The sequence below is a fragment of the Gekko japonicus genome, unplaced genomic scaffold (assembly GCF_001447785.1).
Source record: "Gekko japonicus isolate JY-2015 unplaced genomic scaffold, Gekko_japonicus_V1.1 scaffold25, whole genome shotgun sequence".
NCBI lineage: Eukaryota > Metazoa > Chordata > Lepidosauria > Squamata > Gekkonidae > Gekko > Gekko japonicus.
In genome coordinates, this window is record NW_015171502.1 from 675,673 (window position 1) to 697,081 (window position 21,409).

Consider the following 21,409-nt stretch of genomic DNA (forward strand, 5'->3'; position numbering starts at 1 on the left):
GATGGTTTCCTGGAATTCAGGCGGGCGTGGGAGAAGGCAGTGGAATACAAGGTAAGGCAGAGTCTGCTCATGGCTGGTCTCAGTTTGGTGGCATGTGGGTTTAGTACTAGATAGGAAAACTAAGCCCGGGCATCCCTTGAAAAGTAAAAGACACAGCAAAACAACAGTCTTGTTCACGGTGTCACGTATAGATGTGTCAAAATGCCAGGAAACGCAACAGTGGAAGCTGAACAGAGCTGACAATCTTAGTAAAACGGGGGGAAGGGGGTGGGGATTCAGGCAGGTTGCTTTGAAAAGGATCAATGAAGGCCTGTCAAAGTAGCAGGGAGAATTTAATATAGGAGCCTCACATAGGCCACACTCATCTCTGTGCACACTGAGAGGCAGCTAAGTATAAACCCAGCGAAAGGGGACATTGGAATCCTACCATTGGAAGCTTCCCTCTTCAACAAGAGGGGCACTATCTTGCAGGAACAGTAGAGTGGTCAGGACACAAGACCGCCCAGCAAAAGACATGTTTTATGAGTCACCGGATCCGGGCCTATCATAGGCTTCTCTTCAGGTGCTGCACTGAAGACATAAGAATCATTTGAAATCATTTGAAATCACATCATTTTCCCTGTCCCTGTCAAAGATCAAAGAATCATTTGAAATCACATCATTTTCCCTGTCCCTGTCAAAGATCAAAGAAGATTCCTTAGGCCATGTAAGCCGCCCAGAGCCTGTTTACAGGGTGGGCGGGGTATAAATATAAGTATAAATAAATAAATAATAAGGAAATGTTCTTTTCCTCTTGATTTCCTTCACAGATCCACATCTTGAGGTTCACCAAGACAAACTAGGAGAAAGGTCTTCGAAGAATTTTCAGCTGGGATCATGACATTGCTGTTTTGTTTTGTTTTTTAAGTTGAAGGTTCCAATGGACAGGATTTCGCACCCGGCTCCCGTGCTAAAAGTTTTGACATTTTCTCTCTCTCCCACAATTGTCGAGCAGGGGGGTCTCTCTGCTATATTTTACTTCATGGATTTGCTTCTGTAGCTGTTTGGAACCCAGCCCCCAAGTATCCTTTTCTTTAATAAAATTCTTGAAGGATGCTTAGGGAGTGCTCTGCATTGGACGTCTTTGGTTGTGCGCCCCCCCCCCCCCCCTCAGCGTGAGTTGTCCAACAGCGAGAGACTACGGAGGGCAGAAGCGATTGGGGGGGAAAGTTGCATTTAGGATCAACTGATTTGTTTGTAGGTGAGGTGGTTCATTAGTTTGTGGGTTAGTTTAATAAAATTTTGTGCCCGGAATGTCTTGGTTTGTCTTTTTTTTTTTGAAGGGGGTGGGTTATATGAAGAAGAACCTGCCGGGTTTTGCCTAGTCTTACAACCTGCTACTTTTAAATGGGGGAAGGGGGGGGGGGGGGAGCTGATTAGCTTTCTGTTTTGCATTTCTGGAAACACTCATAGGGAAGCAAATAAAATGAATATCAGTGGGGATAAATGTAAAGTTCTGCAATTAGGTAGGAAAAATCAAGTGCCTAATTATAGGATGAGGGGAGACTTGTCTTGGCAGTAGCATGTGGGAAAACGATCTAGGTGTCTTAGACCGTACATTATTTTTATTTATTTAATTTCATTCAACTTTCTATCCCGCTCACCCCCCCCCCCCCAAGGGGCTCTGAGCGGCTTACAATGCTAATTCCAAACGATCCTAATCTAGGGCCACATGTATGTCGGGAAAGTGAGATTGACATTGAACATGAGTCGGCAGTGTGATGCGGTAGCTCAAAAGGCAAATGCCATTTCTGGCTGTATCAACAGAAGCATAGTGTCCAGATCACCTGAAGTGATGGTATCGCTTTACTCTGCTCTGGTTAGACCTCACCTAGAGTATCGTGTTCAGTTTTGGACTCCACAATCTACAAAGGATATAGACAAGCTTTCCAGAAAGCGACGAAGACGGTGAGGGGTCTGGAGACCAAGTCCCACAAGGAAAGGCTGGAGGAGCCGGGTATGTTTAGCTTGGAAAGGAGAGGACTGAGAAGGTGATAGGACCACCATCTTCAAGTACTTGAAGGGCTGCCATATAGAGGATGGTGATGCAGAGTTGTTTTCTGTTGCCCCAGAAGGTCGGACCAGAACCACAGGTTGACATTAAATCAGAAGAGTTTTCAGCTAAACATTAGGAAGAACTTCCTGACAGTCAGAGGGGTTCTTCAGTGGAAGAGGCTTCCTCGGGAGGTGGGGGGGCTCTCCCTCTTTGGAGGTTTTCAAGCAGAGGCTCGATGGCCATCTGACAGCCATGCTGATTGTGTGAACTTGGGCAGATCATGTGAGGGAAGGCAGGGAGGTTTGCATCAGTCTTTAGTTCTCGTGGCCCTTTTTATTACACGCCCAGGGAAATGGTGATCGCCAGTTTGGGATCAGGAAGCAATTTTCCTCCAGGCCAGTTTTGCTGGGGATCCTGGAGGGTTTTTTGCCATCTTCTGGGCATGGAACAGGGGCCACTGGGTGTGTGTGAGGGGGGAGGTGTTTGTGAATTCCCTGCATTGTGCAGGGGCTTGGATTAGACGACCCTGGAGATCCCTTCCGACTCTCTGATTCTATGAAGGCTGTTCAAGTTTCAAACAAAAACAGGGCTTGGAGCAGCGTAAAGAACAGGCTCGTTCTGTGGATGACGCAAGTTCTGCTGGGATCAACCTGTCCATCTTTAGGTGCCCCAAGATTTGTGGCTCAGCCCCGACTTTGAAAGCCGTGCAGGGTCACACCTGGTTAGCGCTTGGACGGGTGACCTGTAAGGAAGTCCAGGGTTGCTATGCAGAGGCAGGCAAGGGCAAAACCACCTCTGTTCCTCTCTTGCCTTGAAAACCTCACAGGGCACTTTCTGATCTCCCTTGCCCCTTCTGGATGGCCATTCACAACACCTTGTGCGGACAGAGGGCTCACAGGGAGGTCCCGTTGGAGCTTGGGTTACCAGGTCCGGCCTGGCGGTCAGGGTGGGGAGACTCCCGGCCCTTCCTGTAGACCAGGTGCATGCGCTGCAGTGTCATCACCCGGAAGTGACATCATCACATTTCTGACACTGGGGAGGACACTAGGTTTTGAGCAAAACTCTTACGGGTTTTTTGGGCCTCAAAACCATAGAGGTTTGCCCCAAACCTAGAGTGTTGGAAACATAGTGACATCACTCCCAGGTGACATTGCTGGGAGGGGCTTCTCGGGGGGGGGATCCCTTTACCCAACCGGGGAAACGGCAACTCTAATTGGAGCCTTCTGATTTTAAACTAGGCGATTCCAATCTCGGAAGCTGAGCAGGGCGGGCCCTGATAATTTGGAGGGGAGACCACCAGGGAAGTCCAGGGTTGCTACATAAGAGGCAGGCAGCGGCAAACCATCTCTGCTCCTCCCTTGCCTTGAAGACCCTACAGGGTTGACAGAAGCCCACTGTGACTTGACAGCGGCACGTTCCACCAATGGGAGCTTCGGATCCACACTGCTTCACCGTGTAGATGTCTCACAGATGGGACGAGTGGGTGTAGCTTTTGGGCTGCGTCAAAGGTTTGTGTACGGTGGCCGGAAGCCTAAAGGACCTCTCGTTCTCAATGTGTGCGCGCTGCCATCTACTCTTTGCGTTTAGACTCAATCCTGGAAGGGTAGTGGCATTAGAACAGCATTTGCCCCAACGATACAGAAGCGGAAGAGATTGGATTTATACCCCACCCTTCACTACCCAAAGGAGTCTCAGAGCGGCTTACAAACTCCTTTCCCTTCCCCTCCCCACAACAGACACCCTGTGAAGTCAGTGGGGCTGAGAGAGCTCTTTCGAAGACTGCCCTTGAGAGAACAGCTCTGAACTTGTGACTGACTCAAGGTCACTCCAGCAGCTGCATGGGGAGGAGTGGGGGAATCAAAAGCCAGTTTGGTGTAGTGGTTAAGTGTGCGGACTCTAATCTGGGAGAACCGGGTTTGATTCCCCACTCCTCCACTCGCACCTGGCTGGATGGCCTTGGGCCAGTCACAAGCTCTGTCACAGCTGTCCTTGAAAAAGAGCAGTTTGCGTCAGAGCTCTCTCAGCCCCACCCACCTCACAGGGTGTCTGTTGTGGGGAGGGGGAGGGAAAGGAGTTTGTAAGTGAAGGACGGGGTATAAATCCAATCTCCTTCTTCTTCTTCTCCAAGATTAGAGTCCGTGTTCCTAACTGCTACACCAGACTGGCCCAGGCATGGTAAGCACAGGACCGCCATGGGCTTTAGACATGGCCACCAACTGCAGCAGCCTGAAGAATCTTTGCTTTCCCTTAGAAGTTCAAGGTTCCTAGTCGTTATCACTCTGGAGAGGCAAAATCAGGAAAGGACCATGAAGGCAATCTTGCATGACAGACAAGACCTGGGCTGTGGAACCGGGCGGGGCTTCAGCCCTCACCTGGATGGCCCGGTCTTGTCAGATCTTCAGCACTAAGCAGGGTCAGGCCTGGTTGGTACTTGGATGGGAGACCCCCCCCCCCAAGGAGGGAAGCATCCAGTGTTCCCTCTAAGCTGAGTTAGTGTGAGCTAGCTCACAGTTTTTTTAGCCTCCAGCTCACACCTTTTTGTCTTAGCTCAAGGATGGCTCCAGAGGAAACTAATTCATGCAGTAGCCAAATGCCTCGCTGACAACTTTAATGCCAGTAGCTCAGAAAGTAGGGTTTTTTGCTCACAAGACTCCACAGCTTAGAGGGAGCATTGGACATCCCGACAGAGATAAGCAATTGCAAATGACTTCTGAATGTCTCTTGCTTTGATTGAAACCCTACGGTGCCACTGTAAATTGACTGGGACTTGACGACAACTTGCTTACAGGTACCCCAGCAAGGGGCTTTCAAGGTAAGTGAGAGGCAGAGATGGTTTCTTCGGCAGACCCTTCCTTGGTGGTCTCCCATCCAAGTACAGATCCTGCTTAGCTTCTAAGATCTGGCGAGATTGGGCTACGTCCTGTCACCTTGGGCCAGAGGTTAAGAACATAACGCACGCCATGTTGGATCAGGCCAATGGCCCATCCAGTCCAACACCGGGTCACACACTGGCCAAACCCCAAGTGCCATCAGGAGGTCCACCAGTGGGGCCAGAACACCGGAAGCCCTCCCCACTGTTGCGCACCAAGAACATAACGCAAGAGAACATAAGAGAAGCCAATGTTGGATCAGGCCAATGGCCCATCCAGTCCAACTCTGTGTCACACGGTGGCCAGAAATTAGGTGCCATCAGAAGGTCCACCAGCAGGGCCAGAGCTCCAGAAGCCCTCCCACTCTTGCCCCCCCAAGCACCAAGAAGACACAACATCCCTACCCCAGACAGTGTGTTCCATCTATCCCTTGTGGCTAAGAGCCACTGATGGACCTCTGTTCCAGATGTTTATCCAATCCCCTCTTGAAGTCTATGCTGGTAAAAGGTAAAGGTTCCCTTGCTCGAAAGCCAGTCGAATCCGACTCTAGGGTTGCGGTGCTCATCTCCGTTTCAATGCCGAAGAGCCAGCGCTGTCCAAAGACGTTTCCATGGTCATGTGGCCGGCGTGACTAAACACCAAGGCACATGGAACGCCGTCACCTTCCCACCGAAGTGGTCCCTATTTATCTACTTGCAATTTCTTGTTTCAAACTGCTAGGTTGGCAGGAGCTGGAACTAGAGACGGGAGCTCACTCCGTCATGCGGCACCTGGGTCTTGAACTGCTGAGCTACTGACCTTCCACAGCCTGCAGTTCAGCGTCTTAACCACTTGAGCCACTATCAATTCCGGTGGCAGTGAATTCCACATTTTAATCACTCTTTGGGTGAAGAAGGACGTCCTTTGATCTATTCTAAGCCTACTGCTCATTAATTTCATGGAGTGCCCACCAGTTCTTGTATTGCGAGGAAGACCGAAAAGTACTTCTTTCTCTGCCTTCTCCGTCCCATGCACAATTTTGTAAACCTCTGTCATGTCACCCCCTCGATCGCCACACCAACTCGGGGCAGATGACACAGGTCAGCAACTAGGAGCTTAAACCCGCTCTTCAGCAGAACGCTACCCAGGCCTCTACCACCTCCGCTCTCCCTTTTCCCAATACCGGAGTATATGAAAGGGAAGAGAGGAAGGTAGACGAACAGGAGGAGGACATTTCCCCCTATACACCACGACCCCCCCCCCCCTAAAAAAGAAAAGATTGACTCTGTTTTTGTTTTTTGTTTTTTTTTCCCCTTCAAATTAACAAATGTAATTGTTTTTCGAAAGATACATTTTCCCATACACATCCATCATACACTGTAACCAAAAAAAAAAAAAAAAAGCAGTGTACATAAAAATAAGAAAATAAATTAAATCCGTAGCAGAGGGAGAAGGGCGGAGGTGCCCCGAGCCGCAGCAGAGCCGGAAGCTGCCCGCGTTAACAAGAGAATCGAGTCTTTTTGTGTGTGTCGTGTGGGTTGGGGTGTGGTTTTGTTTTTAATCGAGAGTGACTGCCAGTTGCCTGCTTTAGCGTGTGTCCAGGGCGAGCCGCGGAGCCCCGCGGCCCGGCCGCTCGCAACAGTTCCGGTTCCCGTTAAAAAGTTTGTTAAAGAGCCGCTCAACTTTTTTTTTTTGTCTCGCTAAATGGGCGGTGCGGTCCTGTCCTGGGAGGGAGAGGAGGCGTCTTGGACGAGCCGAGCACAGCATTCAGCGGGGAGGTTGGATTGGTCCAGGCGGCCCCCGCCCAGCGCTACCCGTCTTCCTTGGGGGGCGTGTACCAGCCTGCAAAGGAAAAGTCGACGGCCGTGATTAGATGGGAGGGTGGCGGTATTGTTTGCACACAAACAGCAGGGGTAGCGGCAGTAGACCATTGTTATAAAAGAAAACCCTACAGAGCTAGTTTGGTGTAGTGGGTAGGAGCGTGGACTCTAATCTGAGAGAACCGGGTTTGATTCCCTGCTTCTCCACATACAGCCAGCTGGGTGACCTTGGGTCAGTCACAAGTTCTCTCAGAGCTGTTCTCTCATGAGCAGTCCTCGAGAGAGCTCTCTCAGCCTCACCTACCTCACAGGGTGTCTGTTGTGGGGAGGGGAAGGGAGAGGAAGTTGTTAGCCGCTCTGAGACTCCTTTGGGGAGTGAAGGACGGGGTATGAATCCAACCTCCTCTTCTCTTCTTATAAATTTACTAGGGCAAACTACAGCCACAAGATAGACAGCAGTCATCTGGATTCCACATTAACATCCAGTGGGAAAAGGGATTCAAAACCTGACGGTTCGTTTGGTCTCAAGAAAAGGGGGTATCAGTGTAGCAGAGCAAGGGGTCCTCAAACTTTCTGAGCCTGCGGGCAGCTCTAGAACTCTGGCGCCGCGTGGCGGGCGCAGCCACAAAATGGCCGCTGTAGTTCGAAACAACACAGATTAACAAGTTCAGAAAACAAAAGGACGAAAAAACAAAACGGAGCCTAAGGCCAGCTGCTGTGAAAAAATGGAAAAGCACCAACCACTGTAACACTGGCACTGAGGGGTGGGCAGGAGGCCAGAAGAGGGGTAATTCCCCCTCCCCTTGCTACACCCGTTTAAATAAGCAGATGGTCCGCAAAGCAAGTGGGTAAAGGGAGAAGAGCGTGGTGCTCCAATGGCAGAGGCACCACCACTGAGAAGGCCCTGTGTTTTGGGTCCACCCACCCTCCCCAAAGGCCTGCAAGAAACAACACAACACCCAGGCGGGAAGGATCAGCAAAACTCAAAACCCAATCTCTTTAAGAACATAAGAAGAGCCTTGCTGGATCAGACCAGTGGTCCAGCATCCTGTCTCACACAGTGGCCTCAACCAGTTCCTCTGGACGGCCAACAATAGAGCAGAAAGGCCAAGACCTTCCCCTCATAAGAACATCAGAAGAGCCCTGCTGGATCAGACCAGTGAGGGTCCATCTAGTCCAGCATCCCGTCTCACACAGTGGCCCCAACCAGTTCGTCTGGAGGGCCAACAACAGGGCAGGGAGGCCGAGGCCTTCCCCTCATCAGAACATCAGAAGAGCCCTGCTGGATCACACCAGTGAGGGTCCATCTAGTCCAGCATCCCATCTCACACAGTGGCCTCAACCAGTTCCTCTGGAGAGCCAACAACAGGGCAGGGAGGCCGAGGCCTTCCTCTAATGTTGCCTCCTGGCACTGGGATTTAGACGATTAGTGTCTCTGATATATGACGAGTGACGCTGAAAGTCGACGTAGCCGACCTGGGAGAAAACCACCTCCACTGGGTGCTGGTAGGGATTGTCCCCACCCCCAATAATTGTGGCCATAGGTTAGGGATAAATGAGTAACTGTAGCCGCTCAGAGACCCCTTAAGGGGGTTAGAGCGGGGTAGTAAGCTGAAATAAATAAATAAAATAAATCTATGGCTAGCAGCCACTGATCTTCATGAATCTACCTAATCCCATTTTAAAGGTTTTATTCCTGAGGCCACCACTGCATCCTCTGGCAGCAAATTCCACATTTTAACCGCTTTCTGTGTAAAGTAGTACTTCCTTTTATCATCCTGAACCCACTGCCCATCAGCTTCACTGGATGCCCTCAAGTTCTAGTCTTTTGAGAGAGGAAAAGTTCTCTTGCGTCAATTCTCTCCACCACATGCGCAATTTTATAAGCCTCGATCATCATGTGTCCCCTCTTTTCTAAACTGAAAACTCCCAGACCTTCGGCCTTCCCTCATAAGGAACGTGTGAGTGAAATTTACGTGTGAAATTCGTTCCCGCTTTGCTGCTTATGAAGAACCCTGATTAGCGCTAATCCCAAAGACACTACTCTCCAAGGGCTTACTTTCCTGCCCGCCCGCCCCAGTTCCTCGTCCTTACCGTTCTTCTCGTGGATCTGGACCAGGGACTTGTACGACTGTTGCGCTCTCGTCAGGCTGTACTGGTTCTGCAGGGAAGATCAGGTCGGCTTTTAACTCACAGGGAGGACTTCTTCAGCACCCCCAGCCCAGCCCCTGGAAACGTCACTTTAGGCTACATGCTGGCTGTGACGGCTCTCGCCTCCCGGTCTAAAGAGGCAACGGCCCTTGATGTAAAAAAAAACACCCCTCACACCCAACCCGAAATAAGAGCGCCACTGCAAATAGGAGGTAACCCCCAGAAGCCCCTGCACTGAAGTTACACCACAAGCTTTAGTCCAGGGGTGTCGAACTCATTTGCTATGAGGGCCGGATCTGACATAAATGAGATCTTGTTGGGCCGGGCCACGTGTGTCATAAAATGTAATGCCAGGCAGCGGAGATATAAACTTTATAAAGGACACAAACACAAAGGGTTGTTTTTTTAACTTAAAATAAAAACATGCTTCAAACACTAGCTCTGTAAGCTGCAAACCTACTTTTGATTTACTGACATTCACCACAGAGATCTCATGCTCAGAGGCCTGAGTCTAGGACCCAGGTTGAAACATGAAATGGCCGAGCGATTAAGAGAGTCTGGCGAAGCAAGCTATGATGCAGCAGCAGAACTGGAAGTAGGAGATGGCCAGTTCCATTGCGGGACTGATGGGAGCTCTCCGGGGGCCTGATCCAGCTCCCGGGCCACATGTTTGACACCCCTGCTTTAGTGTGTTTTTTTAAGCACAGGGTGCAACACTCCCTCTCAGGTGTGGAGTCCTGTGAGCAAAAATTCCACTTTGTGAGCTACTGGCATTAAAGTTGCGAGCGAGCGATTTGGCTGCTGCATAAATCAGTTTCCTCCGGAGCCATCCTTCCTGAGCCAAGACAAAAATGTGTGAGCCGGAGGCTAAAAAACTGTGAGCTAGCTCACACTAACTCACTTTAGGGGGGACATGATAGGGTAATTAAAAAAACATATATTTTTTTTAAAGAATCCAGCGTGGGTGCTGAGCATTGGGGGTATGGCCGTTTAACAAAAAATGCAGGGCAGAAAGGCATAAGCCGTCCCAAGACCGAGTATAACCTAGCCGACAAAAATACTGTCTGATAATGCCTTCCCAGTGTGTTTTTATGACTGCTCAACTGAAGCTTGAAAATTTATTGATGCACTTTGTTTGGAATTGTAAGGCCAGTGATTCTTGCTAATATATGTTTTAAATACTGTATTTATGGGTTTGATGGTTAGCAATACATTTCTGTCTTTAGAGAAGAAATATTCTGATGAAGATCTACTCGAAACGGGAACGGAGCTGCCAACCCGTCCTTCTTATCCGAGAGGGGAGTCATGAACTCATCTTATCTGAGGAGTCATGAACTTGATTTATTACTGCCTTGCACATCTGGTTTGAATATGGAGCTGTGAACTGAACCGTCAGGGCCGTAGAGTTTTCTCTCATATGTGAAACTGCTGCACCTGATGCATCATGCTTGAGGAGGGGAACCTTTAAAAAATTTTGATGGTGTGAAACGCGTACAAAGTTGTTATCTTACAATTATTTATATGTATTAATAAATTGTTATTAGTGCTGTATTTGTATTAGATCAGAAGAGTTTTTGGCTAAACCTTAGGAAGAACTTCCTGACACTTCCTCGGTGGAACAGGCTTCCTCAGGAGGTGGTGGGCTCTCCCTTCTTTGGAGGTTTTTCAAGCAGAGGCTAGGTGGCCATCTGACAGCAAGGCTGATTCTGTGAACTCGGGCAGATCACGAGAGGAAGGGCAGGAAGGGTTGCCTCAGTGCTTAGTCCTCGTGGCGCCTTCTTACACGCCCAGGAAAATGCTGATCGCCACTTTGGGGTCAGGAAGCCATTTTTCTGCAGGCCAGTTTGGCCAGGGATCCCAGAGGGGTTGGTATTTGTGAATTTCCTGCATTGTGCAGTGGGTTGGACTAGATGAACCTGGAGGTCCCTTCCAGCTCTGAGAGTCTATGAATTTATTTATTTTTTAATCTTACTTTGTTGGCTCCAAACTGGACCCTGGCTTTGCCTTTCACCAGCGTGGCGCTGATCTGCATGATCACAGATTCCACGGAATAGGCGCTGCTCCAGCCCTGGAAAGACACAAGTGCAGTCAGCTCCGAGAGAGGAAAGCGGGAGACCCCCCAAATACAGCCCCACCCTTCCCCCCGAAAGAGAGGAGGACTCGTGACATTCAATTTCTCATTTCCCTGCCTTTTTGACTGAACGCCTGAGAATGTGCTTGTACAGAAGAAAGCAAAAACCAATCCAAGTTTGTCGGAATGAGCTGGCAAAAATGGACAGAACATAGGCCGTGGCTCAGTGGCGGAGCATCTGCTTGGCATGCAGAAGGTCCCGGGTTCAATCCCCAGCATCTCCAGTTAAAACATCTGGCAGGTGATGTGAAAGACCTACGCCCAGAGGTCCTTTGGGGGGGGGGAACGCGGGGGATCGCAGTTCCCCCAGGTGAGGTACGGGGGGCGGGGCACGTGACAAAGCCCCGCCCCGTGCTTCCAGCCGCCCCGCTTCCGGCCCTCATTCAGCCAGGAGGAGGCAGGAGAAGAAGGAGGGTAAGTTGCTTCCTCCCTGCCTCTCCCCACCCCTGCCTGCCTGGAGTCAGGGAGGGCCTTCGCGGGGCTTCCTTGCACTCCAGCCGGCCTTGCAGGTCCACCGCCAGGCCCCTCATGGGGCTCGGCAGTGGAGCTGCAAGGCTGGCGGCGGCAGCCAGGACCGTTGGGGGCGGGGTGTGTGGCCTTATGACACACTTCCGGTGATGTCAGGGGGTGTGGCCTTATGACACACTTCCGGTGATGTCAGGGGGTGTGGCATATGCTAATGAGTTATGCTAATGAGTTCCCCTAGCTCTTTTGCTAGGGAACGACCCCTGCCTAAGTAGGAGCACTGGCTCAGTGGTAGAGCATGGCATGCAGATTTTATCCCTGCCAATTCAGTCAAAAGGACCAGGCAGTAGACGATGTGAAAGACCTCTGCCTGAGACTCTTGAGAACTTCTACTGGTCAGAGCAGGGGCCGTGGGCTCAGTGGAAGAGCCTCTGCTTGGCATGCAGAAGGTCCCGGGTTCAATCCCTGGCATCTATAGTTAAAAGGACCAGGCAGCGGGTGACGGAGAAAGCCCTCCGCCTGAGACCCGGGAGACCCGCTGCCAGTCTGAGTAGACAACACTGACTGCGATGGACCCAGGGTCCGATTCAGTAGAAGGCAGCTTCCTGTGTGGAACAAGACTAAGCAGAAGCCGAGCACGGCCTCGATCAGGCAGGCTGAAGGGTGTGAAGGACGGGGGCGAGGAGCAGCGGCTCGGAGGAGGAGGAGGGGACGGAGTGCTGGCCACAAGCCACTCACCTGCTTCGTCAGAAGCTCCATGCAGATGGCTCCTCCGCCCAGGACATACCTTGGAGGCAAGGCAAAGAAAAGAAGCCTCAGTTGGCTGCAAGGCCAGGAGAGGAACCCTCTGGAAAGGAGAGCGGCCAGGCCGGTTCCTTCCTACTCCCACAATGCATGTGACACCCCCCCCCCCAGCTGCAGTGAATACAACAGGACAGAGAAGAAGAAGAGATTGGGTTTATACCCCACCCTTCACTACCCAAAGGTGTCTCAGAGCGGCTTACAAACTCCTTTCCCTTCCTCTCCCCACAACAGACACCCTGTGAGGCAGGTGGGGGCTGAGAGAGCTCTCTTCAGAACAGCCCTTGAGGGAACTTGTGACTGACCCAAGGTCACACCAGCAGCTGCATGTGGAGGCGTGGGAAATCAAACCCGGTTCTCCCAGATTAGAGTCCCACTGCTCTTAGCCACTACACCACTCTGACTGATTAAATTATAGGGTTGCCATAAGGCGGAAGTGACGACCCTTAACACTCACAACATCTCTCTCCTCTTCTTCTTAAGGAGTCTCAAAGCAGCTTACAATCGCCTTCACTTCCTCTACCCAGGCACCTCGTGAGGTAGGTGGGGCTGAGAGAGCGCTGAGAGAATTGGGACTGGCCCAAGGTCACCCAGCAGGCTTCATGTGGAGGAGGAGGAAGAGACTGGATTTATACCCCGCCCTTCCCTTGGAATCTCAGAGCGGCTTCCAAACTCCTTTCCCTTCCCCTCCCCACAACAGACACCCTGTGAGGTGGGTGGGGCTGAGAGCTTGACAGGAACTGCTCCGAAAGAACTGTGACTGACCCAAGGTCCCCCAGCTGGCTGCAAGTGGAGGAGTGAGGAATCAAACCCAGTTCTCCAGATCGAAGTCCCGCCGCTCTTAACCACTTCACCACGCTGGCTTATTCATGCATAGGGTCGACATAAGTCGGAAGTGAGTTGATGGCCCTTAACACTCACAACAGCTCTCTCCACTTCTTCTACACCTGCTTTGAAACCCACCTTTCCCACTTGGCCTTTGGAATATCCCTTTATATTCTCTTTCTTAGCTGTAACCAGGGATGATGCGACTTCTCTTTCCCCACCCCACTGAGTTCCCTATTTTCTGTTTTAGACTGTAGCCTCCTTGTCGGCAAGGATTTTGTTATTTCAAGGTGCGAGGTACACGGGGGGGGGGGGGGGGTTTTGTATACCCCGCCCTTCACTCGGAGCAGCTTACAGACTCCCTTCCCCTCCCCACAAGAGACACTCTGTGAGGGAGGCGGGGCTGAGAACAGAGCTCTTTCGAGGACTGCCCTTGAGAGAACAGCTCTGACAGAACTATGGCTTGCCCAAGGTCATCCAGCAGGTGCAAGTGGAGGAGTGGGGAATCAAAACCGAATCCGCGCACTTAACCACTACACCAAAATTGTCAATGTCTGTGTCTGAATGTCTCTATTGTACAGGGCTTTTGTCAAGTAAGCCTTAAATCGGTTTAGCCGACATGAAAAGTTGACTGATGAGCAGACAAAGCCCCTGGAATGTTTGCAGTCCACCTTCTGTGAGGGATGGGAAACCCGCCAGTTTGGATGGGAGTAAAACCTCACATGGGCCCCCAGGACAGAGGCCGTTTTGTGGAGTATACTCAGAAGTAAAGAAGAGATCTCGGGAGGTGGGGGAAGCAGAGGGATACGAAGCCCGGTGTCTAAAGGAACCAGCGGCAGAGGCGGAAGCTGAATCGTCACCTCCTGATTTGCATCGGCCTACTAATTCTTTGGTTGAAGGCTTCCAGTGTAAAGCAGTGAACAGGCGCCTCTGAGCCTGTGCAGAGTGCCTTTGCATCGCTACAAAGGTAGCACAGCCAGCCTCTATAGAACCACTCCAGCCTCAGGGCTCTCTCCTCTTGGGAAGCTAAATGCTGCATCCCAGCCAGATGAGGCCATGGTGGGAAACCAGGACTGCGGAAATCCGGGACTGAGCTGGCACTTACCCACCCGAGAGCACGGGAGACACGACTCTTACGAAGGGCGGGTCGAAGGGAAAGTTATCCTGAAGGGAGAAGAAGAGAAGCTGGGGGGTCTGGCTTTGCTCGGCGCCCCCTTCAGCTAACCTTAAAGGTGAAGTTCAGGAGAATGAAGTCCGTCCCCTCTTTTTCCTTGAGGATCTGCAGGTCGCTGTGCAAAGCACTGTCCTCGTCCACCCTGAGCAGAGAAAGAATCGTAGAATCATAGAGTTGGGAGGGACCTCCAGGGTTATCTAGTCCAACCCCCTGCACAAGGCAGGAAATCCACAAATACCTCCTCTGCTGCACACCCCCAGTGACCCCTGTTCCATGCCCAGAAGAGGGCAAAAAAAGCTCTCCAGGATCCCCCGGCCAAACTGGCCTGGAGGAAAATTGCTTCCTGACCCCAAAGTGGCAATCGCCATTTCCCTGGGCGTGTCAGAAAGGGCCACAAGAACTAAGCACTGAGGCGACCCTTCCTGCCCTCCCTCTCATGATCTGCCTGAGTTCACAGAATCAGCCTTGCTGTCAGATGGCCATCGAGCCTCTGCTTGAAAACCTCCTAAGGAGTAGAGTCCCCCCACCTCCCGAGGAAGCCTGTCCCACTGAGGAACCAATCAAACTGTCGGGAAGTTCTTCCTAATGATTGAGAGGGAGAAAGAAGGGGGAAGAGATGGGAAACTCTGTGAGCACAGAACCAGTTGGAGGCACTGCAGAACTCGGAATGTGGTACAGCTGCTGCTGGACTGTACCACTTCAGTTGGCAGGGGAGGGTCCTGTATTCATTGTGTGTGGGGGGGGGGGGACACCTCCCTACGCATAGAAAAAAACCGAATCTACAAAGCAGAGCTGTTGCTACCTGCTCTGCCCCTCTCCTCCAGCTCCTGGGACCATAAAGAAAGCTGCCTTCTGGAATGAGTGAAGGAGGGAAGCCCCTCTGCCTCCTTGGGCAGCCACTGTTAGCTCCATCCAGAGCTGCTGCCGCCTGCCTCAGCCTTACGAGCTCGTTTGTTAGCGGCAAGTCGCAGCTGCAAGATTAGCTTGTCTTAGACGTATGCGAAATTTTGATTTGTCTTCTGGGCATCTGGAATGCTGTCCACCTAAATAAATAAATAGAGCCGCCTCGTGGCGATTCTGCTGTGCAAAGTGGTCTAGTGTGACGCACACTGGGAAGGGGCTGTGGCTCAGTGGTTAGAGCCTCTGCTTGGCGCGCAGAAGGTCCCAATTCTAAGGACTCTCCTCCACCCTGTGTGAGGCGCACCTGGGAGGAAACACAAGCCCCAGAGCGCCACACCCTTGGTCAGCAACACATTTTGGACAGGTGGTGTATTCTGAAATGGTGGCTGAAACCACAAATCTCTCCCGTGTGGGCAATGGTAACAGGCAAAGGGCTCTGTAACACACAGACCCCGCCCAGCGTGAATAGCAACTGAGGCTCTGGCAGAGGGCTTGCTTGAAAAGGGCTCGCTACCCGTTCCCTGCTATGAAGCATGCACACAGGGGCACGTGAGGAAGAGCAAGCCGTGCCAAAGCCTCCAGGGAAGAAGGGAGCCCTTTGCCCATCTCTCAGTCTGGGAGAAAGCGGTGGAGGAGTGTATGGTGGAGGAGACTTTGGGATTAGGGTCTGTGCTGGGGGTCAGTGAGAAAGCCCTTGGAGGATTTCATTCATTTAATTATTTACTTAAAATTTTGTTAGCTGCCTTTCTACCTTGAGACCGTCAAGGTAGCTTCCCGCATAAATGAAACAAGAATGATAAATGCACCTAAAAGAACACATTTAAAGACCCCAACTAGGACTGCCAATAAAAAAAACCTAAAAGTAGTCAAACACGGTCCTAAATCAAAAACATCTTCAGCTGCCTCCTGGGAAAAAAAAACCTGGGGCAGGGACTGGGGTTTCCACAGTCGCTGCTCACTTCTCAGATAAAGCTGGAATGTGTAGAAGAGGAAGCCGTGCCAAGGCCTCCAGGGAAGAAGGGAGCCCTTTGCCCGTCTCTCAGTCTGGGAGAAAGCAGCTGAGGAGTGTATGGTGGAGGAGTATGGCTGAGCAGTGACTCACGAAAGCGCCTCCCCTGCCACCAATTTTGTTAGTCTTGAAGGTGCTGTTGGACTCTCGCTCTTCTACTGCTACAGACTCACACGACTACCCGTCTTGCTGTATCTGAAGAAGTGAGCAGTGACTCACGAAAGCTCCTCCCTGCCACAAATCTTGTTAGTGCTTGCAGGTGCTCCTGGACTCTCGCTCTTTTCTAGCGCTACAGACAGACTCACACAGCCACTCCATCTTGATCTATCTCCATGGAAGGCACCACATTTAACTGTACAGAATGGAAATCCATGTTATCTGAAGAAGTGACCAGTGACTCACGAAAGCTCCTTCCCTCCTTCAAATTCTGTGAGTCTTCAAGGTCCTGCTGGACTCTTGCTCTTTTCTTCTGCTACAGACGGACTAACAGGGCTACCCGTCTTGCTCTATCTGAAGAAGTGAGCAGTGACTCACGAAAGCTCCTTCCCTCCTTCAAATTCTGTGAGTCTTCAAGGTCCTGCTGGACTCTTGCTCTTTTCTACTGCTGCAAACGGACTAACACGGCTACTCCATCTTGATCTATCTGAAGAAGTGAGCAGTGGTTCACGAAAGCTCACACCCTGCCACGAATTCGGTTAGTTTGTACCCTTCCTCTCTTCTACCGCTACAGACAGACTCACACGGCTACCCGTCTTGGTCTGCCTACCAAGGATCGAGAGTGAGGGGGCCAGGCGCACCTCCCCGGGGAAGGTGCTCCACAACTGCAGGGCCACCACCAAAAAGGCCCTCTGTCGTGTGCCTACCAGACGGTCTTCTTTGATTGGTGGGACAGTCGGGAGGGGCCCTTCCCTGTGATCTCAATTCCCGAGCAGGAACGTACGGGCGGATCGATCCTCCCGCTCAAGCACCCGGCCGCCTGTCCCCGGCCTAGATACCTTGTCACTCTCCCCCACCCCCGGCCCGCTTTGCAGTTCACTACGTCGCCCGCGTGCAAAGATACGGCCAGAGAGACTTACTTCAGGAGTTTGACATTCCAGTCGTACAAGCTGTCATTCACTAGTTCAACTGCATAGTTTCCTGCGGAGGATCAAAGGAGCAGGTTGGTTATCGTGGGGGATTAAAAAAAGATGCCTTGACACCAGCGTTCCCTCTAAGCTGAGTTAGTGTGAGCTAGCTCACAGTTTTTTAGCCCCCGTCCCACACCTTTTTGTCTCGGCTCAGGAAGGGACGGCTCCAGAGCAAACTGATTTATGCAGTGGCCAAATCGCTCGCTCACAGCTTTAATGGCTGGGGCTCACAAAGTAGATTTTTTGCTCACAAGACTCCACAGCTTAGAGCAAGGATGTCAAACTCATTTGTAATGAGAGCAGGATCTGACATAAATGAGACCTTGTCGGCCCGTGCCGTATGTGTCATAAAATGTAATGCAGGTAGCGGAGATATTAGCTTTATAAAGGACACAGACAAACACAATTAAAGATTTTCTAAACTTTAAATAAAACCTGCTTAAAACATTAGCACTCTTGCAATATTCTGTCTACTTAACAGTGTCTGATAACTGACACCTCTTGCTCTGTATTTTTGTATCAAAATGTCTGTGCCTTAGCAATCCTGAGTATGCTGCTCAGGTGTGTAACTGTCAGCTGCAAACCTTGCACAGGAGAGGCTGGTAAAGTAAGCTGTGATGTAGTAGCAGCAGCAGAACCGGAAAAGGAAGCAGGAAACAGCCAGGGCCTTGTGGGCCGGATTGCAGCCCTCCGAGGGCCTCATCCGACCCCCGGGCCGCAGGTATGACACCCCTGGCTTAGAGGGAGCATCATGGACCATGAAAAGACAGCGTTCCTCGGCCTGCCTCTTCACTTTCACCCTACCCAAGCATCTCGCTGGGAGAATCACGGCTTGGCTTCCACCCACCCTCCGTCGCCCCAAACCGGGGCTTTCCGCCCATGTCCCCCGCTCCATACTCACCGCCTTTGAAACTTGCCGATCGGTAAATATCCCTGAGCTCCTTCATTAGCCGGTCGGTGGCCTGCACGGACCCAGACACTGCCCCCTGCAAGGGATTGGAGAGAAATCTCGCTGTTACGCCCGTCTCGGCTGCAAAACTGCCCGGCGACCAGCAGTCCTGCGGGACACAGGCCCTCCCTCCCTCTCCTGATCTGCTTGCCCGATGGACATTTCCAGAGGGCGGGCAAGCACATATTACGTCCCCCTCCCCACAGAACTGTGGTGGTCGTGAGAAGTGTGACTCGGTAATGTTATGAGGCCTCTTCAGCTTGAGGGACTTGGGAATGTTCGGTCTGGAGAAGAGGAGGCTGAGGAGGGACGTGATGGCTCCCTTGAAGGATTGGAAGGGCTGTCCCTTAGGGGAGGGAGCTGTTCCTGTGGGCAGCAGAGGATATGGGACTCGCAAGAATGGGTTGAAATTAAGGGTGGGAAGGTAGCGGCTGGATCTTAGGGAAAACTTTTTGATAGTCAGAGTTGTGCCACAGTGGAATCGCCTGCCTAGGGAGGTGGTGAGCTCCCCCCTCCCTGGCCGTCTTCAAGCAGCGGCTGGACAAACACTAGTCAGGGATGCTCTAGGTCAGGGGTGGCGAACCTATGGCACGGGTGCCAGGGGTGGCACTCAGAGCCCTCTCTGTGGGCACGCGTGCCATCGGCCCAGACCATCATGAAAGTGTCGAATTCTCTGCCGAATAATTTTAAGTAAATGAAAGCATTTGGGATTGCTTTCTTTACTTTGTTTGGATCATCTTAAGTTAATATTATGAGTTGTTTTTTCCTAAAGTAAAACCTCAGTATTCAGGTTAAATTGCCGTGTTGGCACTTTACGATAAATAAATGGGTTTTGGGTCGCAGTTTGGGCACTCGGTCTCTAAAAGGCTCGCCATCACTGATGTAGGCGGACCCTGCACTGAGCAGGGGGGCTGGATTAGATGGCCTCTGTGGCCCCTTCCAACTCGGTGATTCTCTGGTTCTACATTTCAGCAGTACTCCTACGGTGGCTCGAGGAGAGCCGCATTCATGATTGGTGGTGGCGGAAAGGGACCTCACGTCACAGCTGACGTTCCGGGGCAAGAGACGAGCAGAGGTGGTGTGCCGTTGCCTCCCTCTGCACAGCAATCCCAGAGGTCTTCCTGGGTGGTCTCCCATCCAAGGGCTCACCAGGGCCGACCCTGCTTAGCTTCCGAGATAGGACCAGATCGGGCCAGCCTGGGGTCAGGGCAGAGGCAAACAGGGGTGTCTTCTCATGGCCTGCCTCTGGGCGACGACCCTGGCCTTCCTGGGTGGCCTTTCATCCAAATACGAACTGGGGCCGACACTGCTTAGCTCCCGAGATAGGACCAGATGGGGCTAGCCGGGGCCATCCGGGTCAGAGGAGGAGGAGGAGGAAGGAGGAAGGAGGAAAGAGGAAGGAGGAAGGAGGAGGAAGGAGGAGGAAGAAGAGGAAGAAGAGGAAGAAGAGGAAGAAGAGGAAGAAGAGGAAGAAGAGGAAGAAGAAGAAGAAGAAGAGGAGGAGGAGGAGGAGGAAGAAGATGAGGCAGAAGAGGAGGAGATTGGATTTATACCCCGCCCTTCACTACCCAAAGGAGTCTCAGAGCGGCTTACAAACTCCTTTCCCTTCCCCTCCCCACAACAGACACCCTGTGAGGTAGAAGAAGAAGAAGAGATTGGATTTATACCCTGCCCCTACCCCGACACGAAGGAGTCTCAGAGTGGCTGACGATCTCCTCCCCCTCCCCCTCCCCACAACAGACGCCCCGTGAGGCAGGTGGGGCTGAGAGAACTGCTCTCTGAGAGAACAGAGTCAGGACCACAGAGCTGTGCGACCTTGGAAGAGAGTGAAATATCTCACTGGAGAGCATCTCCAAATCTCCTTGCACGCAAAAAGCTAGGAAATCAGGGAGGAGGCTTCTCGGTTTTTTTCCACACGTGTTGTCAATTTGGAAGTCCGGGTCTTTTCAAAGAAGCAACCCCGCCCCCAAGGGCATTCAGAAGTGGTGTAGTCCAGCAAGAGGGCAACACCACGTCAGGACAGCACATGTGAACAGCCAGTTCGGTGTAGTGGTTAGGAGTGCGGACTCCTAGCTGGGAGAACCAGGTCTGATTCCCCACCCTGCCGCATGCAGCTGCTGGCGTGACCTTGGGTCAGTTGCAAGTTCTCTCGGAGCTGTTCTCTCAAGAGCAGTCCCTCTTAAGAACTCTCTCAGCCCCACCTACCTCACAGGGTGTCTGTTGTGGGGAGGGGGAAGGGAGAGGAGATTGTAAGCCACTCTGAGACTCCTTCGGGTAGCGAAGGGCGGGGTATACATCCAATCTCTTCCTCCTCCTTCTTCTCTCACCGACTTTCAGAAGTATTGCATGAGATATTCGTTTATCAAAATATTTTTGATCCTGCCTTTCCTCTTGGCTCAAGGATGTATTACGATTTTAAATCCAAAAGAAAAACAACAGATCCCTCCTCCCCACACACAGTAAAAGACGCCTTGCTATTCACAGCTGATCAAAAGCCCTGGGAGACAAAACAGACCACAGATCGGCAACAGAGAAACTTTTTCCTGGCGCAAGGATCCTCCCCCTAATGGAAGAACAGAGGAGACAGATCCTTGCAGCAGGCGAAAGCATCACAAACCGCAGCATGGACCTGTGGGATCCAAGCTGTATGCGCTTATCACGCACTTTAAAGGATACTCTTAAGGGGGGAAGTGCATATTCAAACAGACCTGCAGTATGCATCTGCCAAAAATGACTGCATCATCTTCCTAGATACGCAACAAAAACGTGTGCATAATTTCTACTGAGAACAACAGACAGCACAAGTGAAGAGCGAGCCCTGTGCGTCTGCGAGGGAGACTTCGAATGGGTGATGGATTTTGCATCGACGCAAGCGCCCTGTATCCTGCTAGTTGAAAACTGCGGCTCTCGCGGTGACATGCGGCTTGAACAAATGACTGCTACTCTTCTTTCATAAGTGCTGTGAAGAAGAACTTTCTCCTGTCCATCCAATTCACCGAGTGATGCTGACGTTTAGAATTACATTTCTGGGTATTCTGGGGTGGGTGGGGAGTCCCTGTCTGCTTTCCCCAACCTGAGTACGGATTTTTAATGAACTTCCATCACGTCCCTTCCGACAGAGGGGAAAGCTGGGATGCTCTGGCCGCAGCCCCCCTCCCCGTTTCCAGCCCCCC

At 51.6% G+C, this 21,409-nt stretch overlaps 1 protein-coding gene across 1 annotated transcript in view; it reads right to left on the minus strand.

Moving 5' to 3' along the window:
* Window positions 1–6,292: 6,292 nt before the first annotated feature.
* The window catches only part of UBE2Q1 (ubiquitin conjugating enzyme E2Q family member 1), a 27,925-nt gene continuing 12,808 nt past the window's right edge, over window positions 6,293–21,409 (minus strand). The window contains exons 6-13 of the mRNA XM_015419100.1: window positions 18,189–18,273; window positions 17,237–17,297; window positions 14,303–14,393; window positions 14,183–14,241; window positions 12,190–12,238; window positions 10,828–10,923; window positions 8,799–8,865; window positions 6,293–6,726 (exon numbers count right to left, since the gene is read on the minus strand). Of these exons, the coding sequence (XP_015274586.1) occupies window positions 6,695–6,726; window positions 8,799–8,865; window positions 10,828–10,923; window positions 12,190–12,238; window positions 14,183–14,241; window positions 14,303–14,393; window positions 17,237–17,297; window positions 18,189–18,273 (540 nt within the window). The 3' untranslated portion in view covers window positions 6,293–6,694. The remainder of the gene's footprint in view (window positions 6,727–8,798; window positions 8,866–10,827; window positions 10,924–12,189; window positions 12,239–14,182; window positions 14,242–14,302; window positions 14,394–17,236; window positions 17,298–18,188; window positions 18,274–21,409) is intronic.